This window comes from Hyperoodon ampullatus (genome assembly GCF_949752795.1).
Source record: "Hyperoodon ampullatus genome assembly, chromosome: 11".
In the NCBI taxonomy this organism is placed as follows: domain Eukaryota; kingdom Metazoa; phylum Chordata; class Mammalia; order Artiodactyla; family Ziphiidae; genus Hyperoodon; species Hyperoodon ampullatus.
Window position 1 is genome coordinate 60,045,722 of NC_136924.1, and position 16,401 is coordinate 60,062,122.

A 16,401-nucleotide genomic window follows, 5' to 3' on the forward strand; every position below is an offset into this window, starting at 1 on the left:
TTCCCTGGTGGTTCTGTGGTTAAGACTCCGCGCTTCCAATGCAGGGGGCGTGGGTTCAATCCCTGCTCAGGGAATCAAGATCCCACATGCCGTGCGGTGTGGCCATAAAATAAAAGAAAAAATTTTTAATTAAAATGTTAGCTGCTATTATTATGATTACTATCATTATCATTAGATTCAGGGACAATTTCAGCTGCCCTTCCTGCAGATCCCGAACCTGGTGTCAGGGGCTCCGGAGAGGAACAGTAGGGAAGAACGTCTGTCCTGAACCACCTCCCTCCTGAGGCCCCCATTTTCCTCTCCATACCGGCCCGCCCAGCCCCAGCCCTGCTTCCTGTGGACGTCAGGCAATGATGCTCTTCCCCTCAGGCCTAGATGAAGGTAGGGTGGGCAAGGCGCAGCCACTGAGCTCGTGGAAGTCAGCACCGGGCACCCAGGCTGGCGAGGGCACAAGGTATGGTGCCAGGCATACAACACTGCCTTATACATGGCTACGAGATAAATGTTTGTGAAACTTAACTGAACTTTGAAGAGATTAGACAATGGACGGTAAATGGCTCGCGCTGCAACTTCACCTCCCCTCTTGTTCTCTCCTCCAAGGTAGCGGGGACTCATCTCTGGAGAAGGAATTCCTCGGGGCCCCAGTGGGGCCCTCAGTGAGCAGCCCCAACAGCCAGCACTCTTCTCCCAGCCGCTCACTCAGTGGTAAGTGCAGCCTCCTGCCCTCCGTGGCATTAGGTGCCCTCAGTTCGCCTTCCATGGCAGCCATTTCCCCATCGCTGCCCTCCTCTGGTTTCTGGCTCAGAGTCTCTAACAGGACTCAGGAGCTCAGTCCGGGGTTTCCCTGACTTCTGAGAGGAGAGTGAATGGTCACTGCCTAGTGACTAGGGTGGAATTAAAAGAGGCACGGGTGGGATTAAGGTAAAGGCTCCAAAGAGGAATTCTGGAACTGGAGAAATGAGTAGATAGAAATGGTCGTGAGCTGGAGTTAGGAAATAGAGATGAGAAGGATCCCCCCATCACCACCCCCCAGTCTCCTGCCAGACAGGGTCCCCAGGACTGCCCCTCCTCAGCTGGCCCTGGATCTGTGACATTCTCTAAATGGTTGGAATAGCCAGGAATGTAGGTCAGAGCTAGAGCCAAAGCTCTCTCCTCAATGGCTCCTCCCTTCTCCATCCCCCTCTCCAGATTTTTACAGAGGGGGGTAGAGGTGTTTGGTCCTATGGGGTGGGAGGGTAGTGTGGCCATTTCTGTCTTCCAGCTTTGCTCTTTCTTTAGCCCGCCGTCTTGGTCTTCCTAGGACCATTTTCCCGCCACTGTTACTTGCTGGCTTCCTGCCCAGGGCCAAGCCAGACATCTTTCCTAATGACAAGAGAGTGGAGAAAAAAGCTCCCCTTAGCCTCCTCCTCTCCCCAGTAACTGAAGACATCCCATGTACCCCAACTTTCTTTCTCTTGAAACCTATTTTCCTGGTGGTTGGAATAGGAGGAAAAGGTTGTTTCAGGTCCCAGCAGGACCCCATATCACCACCCAGGATACTTAGGGGATTGGTTTCTTTCTTTCTTTTTTTTTAATATTTATTTATTTATTTATTTTTGGCTGCATTAGGTCTTTGTTGCTGCACGTGGGCTTTCTCTAGTTGTGGTGAGCAGGGGCCACTCTTCACTGTGGTGCGCAGGCTTCTCACTGCGGTGGCTTCTCTTGTTGCGGAGCACGGGCTGTAGGCGCAGGGGCTTCAGTGGTTGTGGCTCACGGCCTCTAGAGCTCAGGCTCAGTAGTTGTGGCGCGCGGGCTTAGTTGCTCTGCGGCATGTGGGATCTTCCCAGACCAGGGCTCAACTCCATGTCCCCTGCACTGGCAGGCGGATTCTTAACCACTGCACCACCAGGGAAGTCCCGAATTGGCTTATTTGATTTTTTATTTTTTATTTACTTTTGGCTGTGTTGGGTCTTCATTGCTGCACGTGGGCTTTCTCTAGTTGCGGCGAGTGGGGGCTACTCTTCATTGCGATGCGGGGGCTTCTCATAGTGGTGGCTTCTCTTGTTGCAGAGCATTGGCTCTAGGCACGCAGGCTCAGTAGTTGTGGCTCCTGGGCTCTAGAGCACAGGCTCAGTAGTTGTGGTGCACGGGCTTAGTTGCTCCGCGGCATGTGGCATCTTCCCAGACCAGGTCTTGAATCCATGTCCCCTGCACTGGCAGGCAGATTCTTAACCACTGCACCACCAGGGAAGTCCTGGATTGGCTTCTTTTAAAGCCTCAATGTCTCAGGGCTTGAGACAGCCTTTCTGACTTTAGGAGGGCCTTTCTGGCCCACGAGCAGGTTCCCCCCTTTGCCTGTCTCTATCCTAAACACCCTCCCACCCTCCAGCCAACTCCATCAAGGTGGAGATGTACAGCGATGAGGAGTCGAGCAGACTGCTCGGGCCGGATGAGCGGCTCCTGGAAAAGGATGACAGTGTGATCGTGGAAGACTCGTTGTCGGAGCCCCTGGGCTACTGTGATGGAAGCGGGCCAGAGCCTCACTCCCCTGGTGGCATCCGGCTGCCCAATGGCAAGCTCAAGTGTGACGTCTGTGGCATGGTCTGCATCGGACCCAACGTGCTCATGGTGCACAAGCGTAGCCACACGGGTGAGTACAGCAGGTGCCCCGAGGCAGAGGCCGCGCTGCGAGGCCATGCCGCGGTGGGGTAGCCTCAGGAAGGGAAGGGTCTCTCCCAGCACCATTTCTAGCTGATGAAACAAGGTCTGGGGATGAAATTTGGACTCCCTCAACACCTGTACTTCCTGGTACTTTCCTCAGCTGTTGTTACAAAGAAAAGCTGGTATTTGTCTCAGGAGGTGACGGAGGGGAAGGTGTGGTCGCCTCAAGAAGGGTCCTGTAGTCCAACAGGGTATTGTTTGGGCCCTTCTGTCTCATGATTTTTTTTGTTTGACCGTGCTGCAAGGCATGTGGGATCTTAGTTCCCCGACCAGGGGTCGAACCTTTGCTCCCTGCAGTGGAAGCGCTGAGTCTTAACAACTGGACCGCCGGGGAAGTCCCTGTCTCATGATTTTTTTTTTTTTAAAAAGGAACACAGAAGCCTCTTCCCGGCTTTCTTGGGCTTTGGGCTTCAGACTTCTGGGGCAGAGTGGGACCTGCGGGGCTCAGTTCTTACCAACAGTCTTTGGCCCAGAGTTCCAGGGCTGGTGCCCTTCCCCCTGCCACACACCTGTAGTCCACATCTCAGGGTGAGACTGTTCCCAAGGGGTCCTTATAAAGCAGGATTTGTGTGTGTGGCACAGCCCTGCCTCTCAGAAATGTGTTCTGAGCACCTTCCTTCCCCCAGGCGGGGTGAAGCAGAGGGTGAGGGACTAGGTTTAACCTTCACAGTTCCTCACGCCCGGTCGTCTGGGCTCTGTCTTCCACTCGCAGGGGAAAGACCCTTCCACTGCAACCAGTGCGGTGCCTCCTTCACCCAGAAGGGCAACCTGCTGCGCCACATCAAGCTGCACTCTGGGGAGAAGCCCTTCAAGTGTCCCTTCTGCAACTACGCCTGCCGCCGGCGTGATGCGCTCACTGGCCACCTCCGCACACACTCGGGTAGGTGGCCTGACCGGGACACACAGCAGGTAGAGCTCAGCCACTTCTCTTGTATTGGGGGAGTTACAGTGTCTGCCACTGAGGAGGGCAGAGCGCTCACAGAGCAGGGCAGCAGGCCCCATGGGGGATTTGGGGCTCTTTGACGGGGTATTGTACATCCGCCATCCTCTGTAATAGGGAGCAAGAAGGAGCCTGGGTGACGTTGTTGGCTCTCAACAGTCACCCTCCCTGACTTGGTTTTTATTTATTTACTTATTTATTTATTTATTTTAAAATATTTATTTATTTATTTGGCTGCACCAGGTCTTAGTTGCAGCACTCGGGATCTTCACTGCCGCATGCAGGATCTTTAGTTGCGGCATGCAGACTCTTAGTTGCAGCATGCGGGATCGAGTTCCCTGACCAGGGATTGAACCCAGGTCCCCTGCGTTGGGAGCGCGGAGTCTTAACCACTGGACCACCAGGGAAGTCCCCCGACTTGGTTTTTAAAGTTCACGCTGATGCCAGAACCCTCTGGGCCCCGTCACCCCCCACTGCTGAGCACCAGGGAAACCCCTCCTTCTACTCCCGTGTGCCCGAGGCCCCACACCTGTCACCATCTGCATCTCCCCCCTCTATCTGTTCTCCCCTTGACTTCCTGCTGGTTCCTGAAAATTTCCATGGGCCTCCCAAACTGGAAGAAAGGAAGCCTAGGAAAAGAGGATCCCATATCTGTTTCCCATCCCAAGAGGTTGTCACCTTCCCAGAGGCAACAGCAAATCCAGAGGGTGCCTGGAGGTCAGTGTTTGGAACAGTGCCAGGGAACTGGACTAACCAGGTTTCCTAGCCCCAGCCAAGGCGGGTTGAGTCGACGTCTTTCTGAATCAGCTGGACGGATAGCACTTTTGAAGCATTTTGCTAACTTTTAAGCTTTGGCTTGGACTTGGGAAGAGGCCAGGAGCTGAGCTGGCAGGAAGGAGGGAGCTCAAGATTGGGGAAAGGAAGGAAGAAGGGCAGAGGGGAAAGAATTAGTAGGGTCTGTCCTTGGAAACCTTCCTTGCTGTTTTTCTCTTTTCTTAAACTCTCCTAGGCCAGGATTTAAAGGGACAGAGCAATCACCTCACCACCCTCTACTTCTCCCAGCCACCTACCTTGTTCTAGATTCTCTCACTTTGGGGCTGGGACCTCTTTATCTCTATGTGTGTGGAGAACCAGGGAGAAGGATCATTATTGATTCATGCTTTATAATCTACAAAGCATTTCACGTGTGTCTCCTCACTCATGTGATCCTCAAAACAATTCCAAGGTAGATGTTATTATCACAGAGCTCTTCTGCAGCCTCTTTGGAATCCCGTTAACGGCAGGTGCCAGGGACTTGTGCTCCTTTTCTGAGGAAAAGGGGTGGCTCCCCCTGCTGGTTTGGGACAAGGATGGCTTGGCCCCCTAGAATTCCTACCAAAACAGCAGGGCCAGCTGGGTGGATACTGGATGCTGCTCTGTAGGAGATTATTAGGGACAGAAGCAGACACATATACTGTTGGATCCCATCTCTGTGAGATGTTTTCTATCACAGCCCACACTATAGGAAAAAAGGAGTTTCTCCCCTAGATGTTAGATCATTTCCCCAAGAGTCTTGGGTGGATGAGGACCACGGCATTCATCTCATCCCCCAACCACTCGGATTTACAGTGCCAGAGCAAAATGGCAGTAGATTGATTGAGACTAGGCCCAGTTTAGGCGTTGGGGGGTGGGTAGCAATTACCAGCCTTCTGGAGATACTTTCTCCTGAGTCCCTGCACAACCTTCTCCTGAGTCCCTGCTCAATAGTAGCAAGATACTTTCACAAATATCATCTCTCAAGTTGTTTTTAAAGGAACTGTTGATCTCAGTTTTTCCAACCTTTTTTTCTTCAGTGGAAACAAAATCTTTATAACCTGTTCTTTATTTTTTAAAAAAAGACCCCCAAAGTTGGTGTTCTCTTCCTTTTATTCTTTGCTTTTACTTTCCTCTTGTTCTGTTCTTTTTTTTTTTTTCTCTTCTCAGAATTCCTCTATCAGTGATGGTTTTTCTAGGGCTCTCTTGGTGTCTCAGTGTAGAGAGAAAGAAAAATGAGTAGTAAAACCAGGCCAGGGATGGAGGTAATAGTACAAGTAAAGGTCAGTGAAAACTGCCCCTCCCCACATTGGCAGATCTAAGGGCTCTTGTTTCTGTCACTCCAGCCCACCAATTTCCCCCAAACTGAAACAGATAGTTCGTAAGCAAAAAATCCCCTTGTCTGATAAACAGCACTTATACCCGCCTGCCACATGGAAAGGTTAAACCACAGTCTGGGCCCCAGACTCTGAGATCTTGGGGTGGGGCCAGCCTGCCTGCCAGGGATGACCCCCTACAAAGTCCCTGGGTCCTCCCTTCCCTTGAACAACAATCTGGCCATCTTGAGGCCCACCAACAGTCCAAAGCTATGTGCCCTGGGTCCCCTCTCTCCTCCATAGCTGCCTGTTGTCCCTCTTCTCCAAGGTTTGGTCGTCTGTCCGTGTTTGCAGCTGAAGTTGGGGAAAGGAAGACAAGCAGAAGAACTTGACTGAGCAACGTCCCTTCCTCCTCACGCCTGTGCACATTTGCTCCTGGGCGATTTTGCAGAGCCAGGGCACAGGGAGAAGTAACTCCAGTGCTTCCTCTTCTCTCTCCTACACAGTCTCCTCTCCCACGGTGGGCAAGCCCTACAAGTGTAACTACTGTGGCCGGAGCTACAAACAGCAGAGCACCCTGGAGGAGCACAAGGAGCGGTGCCACAACTACCTACAGAGTCTCAGCACTGAAGCCCAAGCTCTGGCTGGCCAGTCAGGTGAGCCTGCAGGTAGGACCATCGGGGAGTTGAGGACAAGGCCGGAGGGAATGCAGAACAAGGGCAATCCCAGCACCTACCCCCACAAAGGGATGGGGTCTATGGAACAGGGACAGTTACCCCAGTAAATGTGCCGAGCACCCCAGCTGGTGCAGAGCCCTGTGGTGGGTACTGCAGGGAGATCCAGAGGTAGGGGAGGATTTGATCTATGTCCTCAGTCTAATGGGAGAGAGAGAGAGTACAAGGAAGTATACAGTCAAGGGCCACATGTATTTAATTGTCCCCCAATTATCAGAAATGTGCTGTGGTGAGGTCTAGATGGGGTGAAGTAAGCAGAGCCGCACCTCCCAGGCGTGGGATATGACCTTACTTAGCTACTGACCTGCTGGTTTTCTCCAGGCAAAGGCAGCTGGGCCCCTGCTACCCCTACTCAGCTGCTCCTACCTGTTCCCACCTCCCTCCCACTAGGTGATGAGATACGGGACCTGGAGATGGTGCCAGACTCCATGCTGCACTCATCCTCTGAGAGGCCAACTTTCATTGATCGTCTGGCCAACAGCCTCACCAAACGCAAGCGTTCCACTCCCCAGAAGTTTGTAGGTAAGAGTCCAGTTGGAGAGGAGACATCAGCTTTAAGCCACAGCTCATCTAAATCTGAGCACTGGTAGCCATTAGATCAACTGGGTCTGGAGATTTGCTTGGGGGAAAGAAAGCGGTCTGGTGGTCTTTGGTGCTCAGAATCTATCCCCAGAACAGGAGGGGAGTGAAGAGGGAGCGCATCCCTCGCGAGTGTGGAAGAGAGGTCAGAGTTGAGGGCTCTCCAGGTGGTTGGTTGTAAGAAGAGGGGGTCAGGGGCTCAGGCTCTTCCAATTTTTGAAAATAGTAAGGACTTCAGTCTACGGGGGCTGAGTGAAGGACCCTTAGAGTCAGAGAGAGGAGGTGTGTATGGAGTCCCCCGACCTGGCCCTGGTCATCAGCTCTCTAAGGACCTGGAGCTTTATAGAGAGCAACGAAGGAAGTATTGAAGACCAGTGGGCTGGGGCTGAGTCCTTCCCTAAGATTATAGCCCAGAGTCAGGGAGTAGCCCACAAAGGACCTGACCTTGAGGGAAGTAAATGAGGGATGGTGAATAATGTTACAGCCATCTCCAGGGGAAAGAAAATGAAGAAGTAATCCTGGGGGAGCTTAGGAATTATCCAAAGCCAGCCCTGCTGAGACCCTTCTCTCCACAGGCGAAAAGCAGATGCGCTTCAGCCTCTCAGACCTCCCCTATGATGTGAACTCGGGTGGCTATGAGAAGGATGTGGAGTTGGTGGCACACCATGGCCTGGAGCCTGGCTTTGGAGGTTCTCTGGCCTTTGTGGGGGCAGAACATCTGCGTCCCCTCCGCCTTCCACCTACCAACTGCATCTCAGAACTTACACCCGTCATCAGCTCTGTCTACACTCAGATGCAGCCCCTCCCTGGTCGACTGGAGCTTCCAGGGTCCCGAGAAGCAGGTGAGGGACCCGAGGATCTGGCTGATGGAGGTCCCCTCCTCTACCGGGCCCGAGGCCCCCTGACTGACCCCGGGGCGTCCCCCAGCAATGGCTGCCAGGACTCCACAGATACAGAGAGCAACCACGAAGATCGGGTTGGGGCAGTGGTATCCCTCCCTCAGGGTCCCCCACCCCAGCCTCCTCCCACCATTGTGGTGGGCCGGCCCAGTCCTGCCTACGCCAAAGAGGACCCCAAGCCACAGGAGGGGTTACTGCGGGGCACCCCAGGCCCCTCCAAGGAAGTGCTTCGGGTGGTGGGCGAGAGCGGTGAGCCGGTGAAGGCCTTCAAGTGTGAGCACTGCCGCATCCTCTTCCTGGACCATGTCATGTTCACTATCCACATGGGCTGCCATGGCTTCAGAGACCCTTTCGAGTGCAACATCTGTGGTTACCACAGCCAGGACCGGTACGAGTTCTCTTCCCACATTGTCCGGGGGGAGCACAAGGTGGGCTAGCAACCAAGCATCCGCCCTTGGTCCACCACTCCACTGCCCTACCTACAGGAGTCTAGCCCTGTCCCCATCACGTCCCAAGGAGTTGGGTTGTGTAGCCCCGCTACTGGCTACCTGACTTCACACCTGACCCTGACCCCTCCTCACCTGTGCTCCTCCTCTTCCCTGACTGATCTAAGCATTGTGATGAAACAGGTCTTTTGCTTATGTTTCTCCTTTTTCTTCTTCTCCTCTCATCCCACCATACTCACTGAGTTATTTATTAATATAATTTGTTTTCTTTTGCTTTTTTTTTTTTTAACTTATATCAGGCACCTACCACACCCCACCTTCCTGCCCACAGTCCCCTTCTGCTTTAGGACTAATTTTTCTCTTTGATCCGGCTTTCTCCAACAGCCCCAGGGGTAGGAAGCTCCTCTTACTGCTAAGAGACCTTGAGCTTCTTGATTTAAGTCCTCATCTTTTACATTATCTGATTCTTCAGTTTTGATGCTGATAGCTCCCTCTGGCCCTACCTTAGCTCTGTGACATTATATCTCCTTTCTGGGACCCTTCAACCTGGTACTCCATACCTCTTGTGCCCTCTCACTTTAGGCAGCTTGCACTACTCCTGATCAAATGAAGAAATCCCTCATCTGGAAGTAGGAGAGGCCGAAGAAATTCTCCCCAGGCACCATGGGACTGAGGGTCCTCTTGACATCCCCCTAGTAATACGAGTTCCCCAAAGCCCACATTCAGGATCTGCCTCTAGGATGTGATATCTCTCTCTTCTCTCCTCGAACTGCCCGTCTACTCCGTGGTGGTTTTTCTCTCCTTGGAGTGCCCCAATTTTATATTCTCAGGGGCCAAGGCTAGGTCAGCAGTCCTCTGTCTCTGACACGTTTGGAGCCACAGGTGCCTAAATGGGAACCAGGGAAGGGAATGGGTCAAAATTCTTCTCTTTCTCTCCCACCTCTCGAACTTCTTCACTCTAGTGACCTTCCTGGGCTCTCGGGGGCTCCTGTGGTCCCTGTCCTATGAGAAACTGGTGAGTTGCTGCCTGATAACAAGGGGGTACCCTCAGCCCCCCGCGTCACGCTGCCTTCTTCTCCCCCTAGCAGGATTCACCCTCTCATTCCCGGGCTCCTAGGCCCTGTTCTTAGGATCAGTGGCAGGGAGAAAAGACTGTCTCTTTTCTCTCTCCTAATTTTCTCTATAACCAAAAATTATCCCAGGATGAGCAAGGGCATGTGCCCCCCTCCCCATTCCACTCTTGTCCCAGCAAGAATGGGATGGGCACAATGGAACCGGGGGGTCATCCTTTACTGCCCCCTCTACACTCAGTTCCCAGATGTAGGGCAGGAGGGGGCACTCTCCTGGCTACTGCAGAGACCCCTGGCTATTTGGGTAACCTAGTTAGTGAGAAGGGGGCAGGAGGAGATACAGCTCCACTGCAACTGGAGGTCTCTTTCTACAAGAGTTCCCTGCCCAAAGCCACAGCCATCCCATTCTCTGCTTCCTTGAGATTCAAACCAAAGCCTGTTTTTCTATATTTAAAGATAAAAAGAGTAAAAACCAAACACAACACCTCACAAGTTCTAACACTTGGTCCTTCTCTCTCTCTCTCTCTCTCTCTCTCTCTCTCTCTCTCTCTCTCTCTCTCTCCCTCCCTCCCTCCCCTTCTCCCCTTTTCTCTTCCCTTCCATCTTTCTTTCCACATGTCCTTTCCTTATTGGCTCTTTTGCCTCCTACTTTTCTCACTCCCTATCAGGGATAATTTAGGGGGATGGTAAAAGGTTGGCTAAGGAACAGACCCTGGGATTGGGGCTCTTAAGGGCTCTAAGAGAGTCTACCTTACCCTATTATGGGAAGGGAGACCCTAAAAAACTTCTCTTCTTCCTCCTTTTCTCCCCCACTATGTGGTCTCCCCAAGAGAACCAGATTGTCAAGGAGGGGCACTGTGGGTTGACTGTTCCTCCTTGACAATGTAGCAATAAACAGATGCTGCCAAGGGCAGAGGATCGGGGAGTCATCTGGGAGGAGAGTGGTCTCTGGAGAAGGGGAGAGTCTTCTTGAGAACACCCCAGGGAACTGGCTCCGTGTTTCAGAATGGCAGCAGAGCTGAGATTAATATCTGGGGTTCCCCTCAACTGTTCTGGTTATTGAGCCCCTTCCTTCCTGTTAGACCTGCCCTCACCACCTCTTCTGCTGCTGTGTATTTGGTGACACCTCATAAGGACTAGTCCCTTCTGGGGTATCAGAGCCTTAGGGTGCCCTATCCCCTCCCCCAGTCAGTTTTGGCACCTGTAACCTCCTGGAACATGAAAGACTATGCTCTGAGGCCATACTCTGAGCCCATGAGAGCAGAGACTGGAAGGGCAAGACCAGGTGCTAAGGAGGGGAGAGAAGGGCACTCTGTCTCTCTCCAGACCATCACTGCACTTTAACCAGGGTCTTAGGTACAAAATCCTACTTTCCAGAGCCTTCCAGCTCTGGAACCTCAAACATCCTCATGTTCTCTCCCAGCAGCCTTTTGCATAAAAAAAAAAAAAAAAAAAAAATTAAAGAAAAAGAAAAAAAATACATTGAAACCCACATGGAGAAAAGAGGTGTTTTCCTTTTATATTGATATTTAAAATCAACACCACACAAAAAAATTTCTAAATAGACACTTTTCCAGACCTTTGTTTTTTCGTGTCAGTGTCCAAGCTGCAGATGGGATTTTGTAATACTTCCGGCAGCTTCTTTCCTTGTGTACATAATATATATATAATATATATTTTTAATCAGAAGTTATGAAGAACAAAAAGAAAAAAAAATAAAACACAGAAGCAAGTGCAATACCACCTCTCTTCTCTCTCTCCCAGGGTTTCATTTGTAGCCTATGCTTGGTGTCTCCTTGGACCTTACCCCTTCACCTCCTCCTCTTCCTCTGGTTCCCCCTTCCCCCACCCCTTTTTTTTTTTTAAGAGTTTTTCTCCTTTCTCAAGGGGAGTTAAACTAGCTTTTGAGACTTATTGCAAAGCATTTTGTATATGTAATATATTGTAAGTAAATATTTGTGTAACGGAGATATACTACTGTAAGTTTTGTACTGTACTGGCTGAAGGTCTGTTATAAATAAACATGAGTAATTTAACACCCCTGGTTGTTTTTGCAGACTTCCTTTGCCTTGCTTTTCTGCTGGGAGGGAGGGGGACCTCCTTGCAGCATACTGTACCAACTACTAAACATTTTGAAGGTGAACAAGTATAAGACTGAAAGGAAACCAAACAAGAGTGCTCAAGTTGTTGCTACAGAAGAACAGAAGAATTTTCAACCTAGTATGGGAAGTGGAGGAGAGTTGCCCACCAGGAGTGCCTTCAGGAAAGGAGAGAAAACCCAACCTGTCTATCTGTCCAAAGCAGAGATTCATCAAACATTTGTTGAGTACCTACTATGTGTAAAACACACTATATTCCCAGGGAGATACAAGATACAATAGCATGAATAATGATGATAATAGGGTCTACCACTTCTTGAGCATTTCATAAATGCCAAACACTGTGCCAAGTATTCATTTAATTTTAGAGACAACCTATGAAAGAACGGTCACCATTACTAGTGAAGAATAAAAGCCCAAGAGAGAATAAATAACTTGTCTAAGACTTATAAGCCAGTAAGTGACAGAACCTGGATTTGAACCCAAGGATATGGTGTATTCACCCAAAGTCTGTGTTTATCCCTTAAAGCCCAGAAATCCAGCCAGTGAAACCCCCAGGCTATGAAAATCCAAAGAAAAGCCAACATAGGAACACTGACTTGGTTCTGTCTTAAATATTAACTATTTTCTGTCCCCCTCACTGAACTTTTTCTGTTCTATCTACCTCATTGCCATTCTATACAATATTGTCTGCTTTGTGTTTTCCATGAGACTATATTGAAGTGAAAACTGGAGATGCTTCCATCTTGAGTCTATCATTTTCCATGACCCATTGAAACTAGCAAACTGAAACTCAAAAAAGACCATGAACATAGTTGTTTTGAAGCCAAAACTAAAGTTAGAAAATAAATTTTAACCCCAATAAAGTGGGTTACAAATTAACGGAAACCATAATGGGTTGTGGGAGGGAGAGTGAATCTGGTGTATTCAGACTCTAGAATGACTCATGAATGAAGGGTCGGTCTCCATCTGTGCCATCTTGGGTCTGAATGCTGGGAGGTCACCTTGACACCCAAATTTCTTCAATTTTGGAGACAAGTGGGTGGTTGGCTACCCATGAATAGCCACTCCTGCTCAAGGCTAAAGACTCTCTGAAGGCTCTCCAGATGTAAATGGAACTCGGACAGAACAAAGTATGTTTCAGTAGGGGGCCAGATTCATCAATGAGTGGTGAAATCACCTTGGTGGGGATTGATCAACACTTATTAAAAGAAAATAGAACATAACAGTGCACCTTATGTCATAAGGGCATTGTTTCATGAAGTTTATGTTTCAGTTTTGTGTGTATGTACTGAGTACATTTGTGTATGTACTGAGTACCAACGTAAAATATATTTCTACTAGGAGTCTGAGTCAAATCTCTTAAGTTACTAGTCCAGGCTATATATACCTCCATCCATTTGTTAGGTAAGAGACAGCATAGTATAGTGGAGCCAGAACACCTCATACTAGCACGACGTGACTTCAGACAACCTCAATTTTAACCTCTCTACACCTCAGTTTTTCAATCTGTAAAGTAAGGACAATAACAGAACCTACCTTATAGGCTTGTTGAGGGTTAAATGAGTTAATATTTATACAATGCTTACTACAGCGCCTAGCATTCAGCTAGCGGGATCCAGGAATAAAAAAGCGAACGAGGAACAACCCTAGCACCAACGCACTTGTCCACGTCTCCTCATTGTGGGGTTTTCTCCATATTGAAAGGAGGAATTAACAGAATGCTTTATTCTACCCCCATCCCACCCCCTCCTTCTTCCATTTCTCAATCTAGCACCAAGTAACAGGACTGTCAGAGAAACGAGCCGAGAGCGTCCTCCGGTGGCATAGTGTCGCCCTCAGTGCTTGGGGCCCGGGGCCTGCCAACCTCGCACTACAACTCCCACCATGCATCTCTTGCCCTCCGGCCTCTAACTGGGAAGGCGACTTGCGGCCCTGCGCTGGGGAACTTCCTCGCCCAGCATCGCAAAAAAGGATAACTATAGCCGCCCAGAATTACTTCCGGGGTAGGGCGGCGCAAGGGTCGCTGGGAAACAGATAACTCTAATTTTCTTCCGCCAGCTGGTTAAATAGTCCCGCCGTCACCATGTGCCACGGAAAAAGAAACTCGAGAAACACCTTCCTGCCCTAAATGTCAGCGGAAACACTGAATAATAAAGAAAATTTGAGTAAAGTGGATTTCCGTTCTTGGCGTGCTTCCAGCAGACGTCTAGGAGGAATCTCCCGGCGTGAGCGTAGGGATCTCGCGCTATATAGGAGAGTCGGCCCGAGTGCCGGATCCTTTTTCGCTTCCTCGCTTCGAAGATGGTGAGTTCTATTTCGTGGTGAATGTGCGGGGCCGGGTGGAGGCTTGAGGGGAGTAGATTTTGGGATTGTGGGGGTTTGAAAACCTGGGCCACGGTGGAGGAGTGGAAAGAGCGTATGTCTGTTCCAGGCTTGGAGGGATTTGTGGAGGGACTGGATATCTGAGTGGCACTTTTCTGGGGGTTGCCGGCGCGGAATGTGGCTGGAAGGGGGATAGGCTGGGTAAGTTGCGCCTTCTTCCTAATGGGGTTTTCATTTTCACGCAGACCAAGAAAAGAAGGAACAATGGTCGTGCCAAAAAGGGCCGCGGCCACGTGCAGCCTATTCGCTGTACCAACTGTGCCCGTTGCGTGCCCAAGGATAAGGCCATTAAGAAGTTCGTCATTCGGAACATCGTAGAGGCCGCAGCCGTCAGGGACATTTCCGAAGCGAGTGTTTTCGATGGTGAGTGAGCTCCTGGCGCGCAAACTGTGCAAGTATCCTAATACCTAAAACCACTTCCTGCCGCCTCCCCCCACCCCCCCATCCGCAGGCTTTGTTCATTGGAGTGTCTCCAACAGTTTTCTTGCACCTTTAGGATTGTTGTCGGTAGAAGAGAATGATATTTTTGCTATGTTGTTTGCCGTTTTGAGCCTTCTCTGGACAGAGGGGCACTTTTCGTGGTACTGCACAGTCTTTGAGCCTTATTTTGTGACTGCCTGTGTAGGGGATGAGATTCCAAAAGTACTTATAGTGCTTATACTGTATCAAAACTTCGGGAGCACTAGCTGAAAACGTAAATGTAACAACTCTTGAATTGTTGGCAAACATTTGAGTAGTTGTAGTAAGGAGTCTTTTGAAGACTTTTAAGAGTCGAAGCAGTCCAGTTTGGTCGATAAGGGTGATCTTTGGAGCAATATGATGTCGTTTTGATCGTTTCTTTTTCTTAAGACGAATTAACTTTTTTAGGCAACAGGAGGAGGCATTAGGGCTGATGCAGTTGCTGAAGGAACTGGATTTTTGGTGACATCTGTGGTGTGGATTTAGTCCCTATGGTGACAGGGACGCTCAGTAAGGGAATATTCATTTGTGGAACTGTGTTATATATGTATTTAGATACCAGAAACTGAACACTTGGCTTTGGGGGTGGAATCTTGTAGATATGCCTGACAGACATTTAAGGAGTTTACTTTTTAAAAAAATTTTTTTGGCTGCGTTGGGTCTTTGTTGCTGTGCGCCGCCTTCTCTAGTTGCGGCGAGCCGGCCTCTCATAGCGGTGGCTCCTCTTGTTGCGGAGCGCAGGCTCAGCAGTTGTGGTGCACGGGCCTAGTTGCTCCGCGGCATGCAGGATCTTCTGGACCAGGGCTCGAACCCGTGTCCCCTGCATTGGCAGGCGGATTCTTAACCACTGCGCCACCAAGGAAGCCCATAAGTAAGTTTACTTTTGACTGATAGAATGAACAAGAAAGAACAGTGCAATGTGGTACCATACCTAATATCACACCTCTGATTTTCTGTTTCTTAGCCTATGTGCTTCCCAAGCTGTATGTGAAACTGCATTACTGCGTGAGTTGTGCCATTCACAGCAAGGTAGTCAGGAATCGTTCTCGGGAAGCCCGGAAGGACCGAACACCTCCACCCCGATTTAGACCTGCTGTGAGTATCTTAAAGAGGAGATGTGGAAGCCAGAGGGGTAATGGACAAAAGATAAGGAAGGACCCAAGGAGTATCAAATTAAGATCTCTGCCTATGGGTGGGATCAACTAAGTCTGTAAAGACCCACACCTAAACATTTGTTTAGAGACACTTTTAAAGAATAGTTGTAAGAATTTGTTACAGATTGAGTAATGTAATCTTGTTCCACATTTATTCATACTTTTATGGCCCAAATGCATTGTTAGTGATGGGAGGGTAGTGGTCAAGTTCTTTGAGCGGGGGGGACTCTTCCGTGCGTGGTTTTTTAAAATTCTTTCATTTCTTTATCTTCCAGGGTGCTGCCCCACGACCTCCACCAAAGCCCATGTAAGGAGCTAAGTCCTTAAAGACTAAAGAAATACTGTTGCCTGGAAAGACAATAAAGTGGAAATTATACTTTATATGGCATGTTGAGTATGTATTGTCAGGTGGAATGGGGGAAGGTGTATATCATAGAACTGTAATAACTTTTACGAAGTATTCAGTTGTGGAGTGCCACATGGTATTTTCATGGGGTGAGAAAGCCTATCCAGGTGAGTTAAACCTTTTGTATTTCTGCCTTTGGCCTCCCCAATTTGCATAGCTGTGGGGTGGGGGAGAGGAGTTAAGGCATCTGTGAATGTTAGATTAATTCAGCCTGGCAAGTGGCTTAAGCTGGGGTCTTTAAAACAGGGAGGAACTAGCAGGGTAAGGAGTGTTATTGAATGAGGAGCACATCAGGAAGTGATTTAGACTGAGGTGTGGACAGAAGACTTTATTTACTAGGAAGCGCGTGACTTGGGTAGCTTAAGGGGTCTGTATTCAGACTTAGGTAGCTTAAAGCGTCTGTATTCAGATCCTTAACTTCG

At 49.6% G+C, this 16,401-nt stretch overlaps 2 protein-coding genes across 4 annotated transcripts in view; both read left to right on the forward strand.

Moving 5' to 3' along the window:
• The window catches only part of IKZF4 (IKAROS family zinc finger 4), a gene marked incomplete at both ends in the record, with an annotated part of 11,249 nt that extends 2,852 nt beyond the window's left edge, over positions 1-8,397 (forward strand). For all 3 annotated transcript variants that reach the window (XM_079714456.1, XM_079714458.1, XM_079714457.1), the window contains 6 exons: positions 605-705; positions 2,369-2,629; positions 3,413-3,580; positions 6,255-6,404; positions 6,873-7,004; positions 7,637-8,397. In XM_079714456.1, coding sequence (XP_079570582.1) covers positions 605-705; positions 2,369-2,629; positions 3,413-3,580; positions 6,255-6,404; positions 6,873-7,004; positions 7,637-8,397 — 1,573 coding nt within the window. The remainder of the gene's footprint in view (positions 1-604; positions 706-2,368; positions 2,630-3,412; positions 3,581-6,254; positions 6,405-6,872; positions 7,005-7,636) is intronic.
• A 5,471-nt stretch (positions 8,398-13,868) lies between these two features.
• On the forward strand, positions 13,869-15,954 carry RPS26 (ribosomal protein S26). The gene is made up of 4 exons (XM_079714721.1): positions 13,869-13,882; positions 14,146-14,323; positions 15,384-15,514; positions 15,849-15,954. The coding sequence occupies exons 1-4, from the start codon at positions 13,880-13,882 to the stop codon at positions 15,882-15,884; spliced, it is 348 nt and encodes a 115-aa protein (XP_079570847.1). The 5' UTR covers positions 13,869-13,879; the 3' UTR covers positions 15,885-15,954.
• The last annotated feature ends 447 nt before the right edge of the window (positions 15,955-16,401 follow it).

What these genes read in the sequence shown, in the direction of transcription:
- RPS26 (XM_079714721.1), top strand. An exon ending in CGAAGCGAGTGTTTTCGATG is followed by an intron (nt 14,324 to 15,383) that starts GTGAGTGAGCTC and finishes TCTGTTTCTTAG; the next exon opens with CCTATGTGCTTCCCAAGCTG. An exon ending in CACCCCGATTTAGACCTGCT is followed by an intron (nt 15,515 to 15,848) that starts GTGAGTATCTTA and finishes TTTATCTTCCAG; the next exon opens with GGTGCTGCCCCACGACCTCC.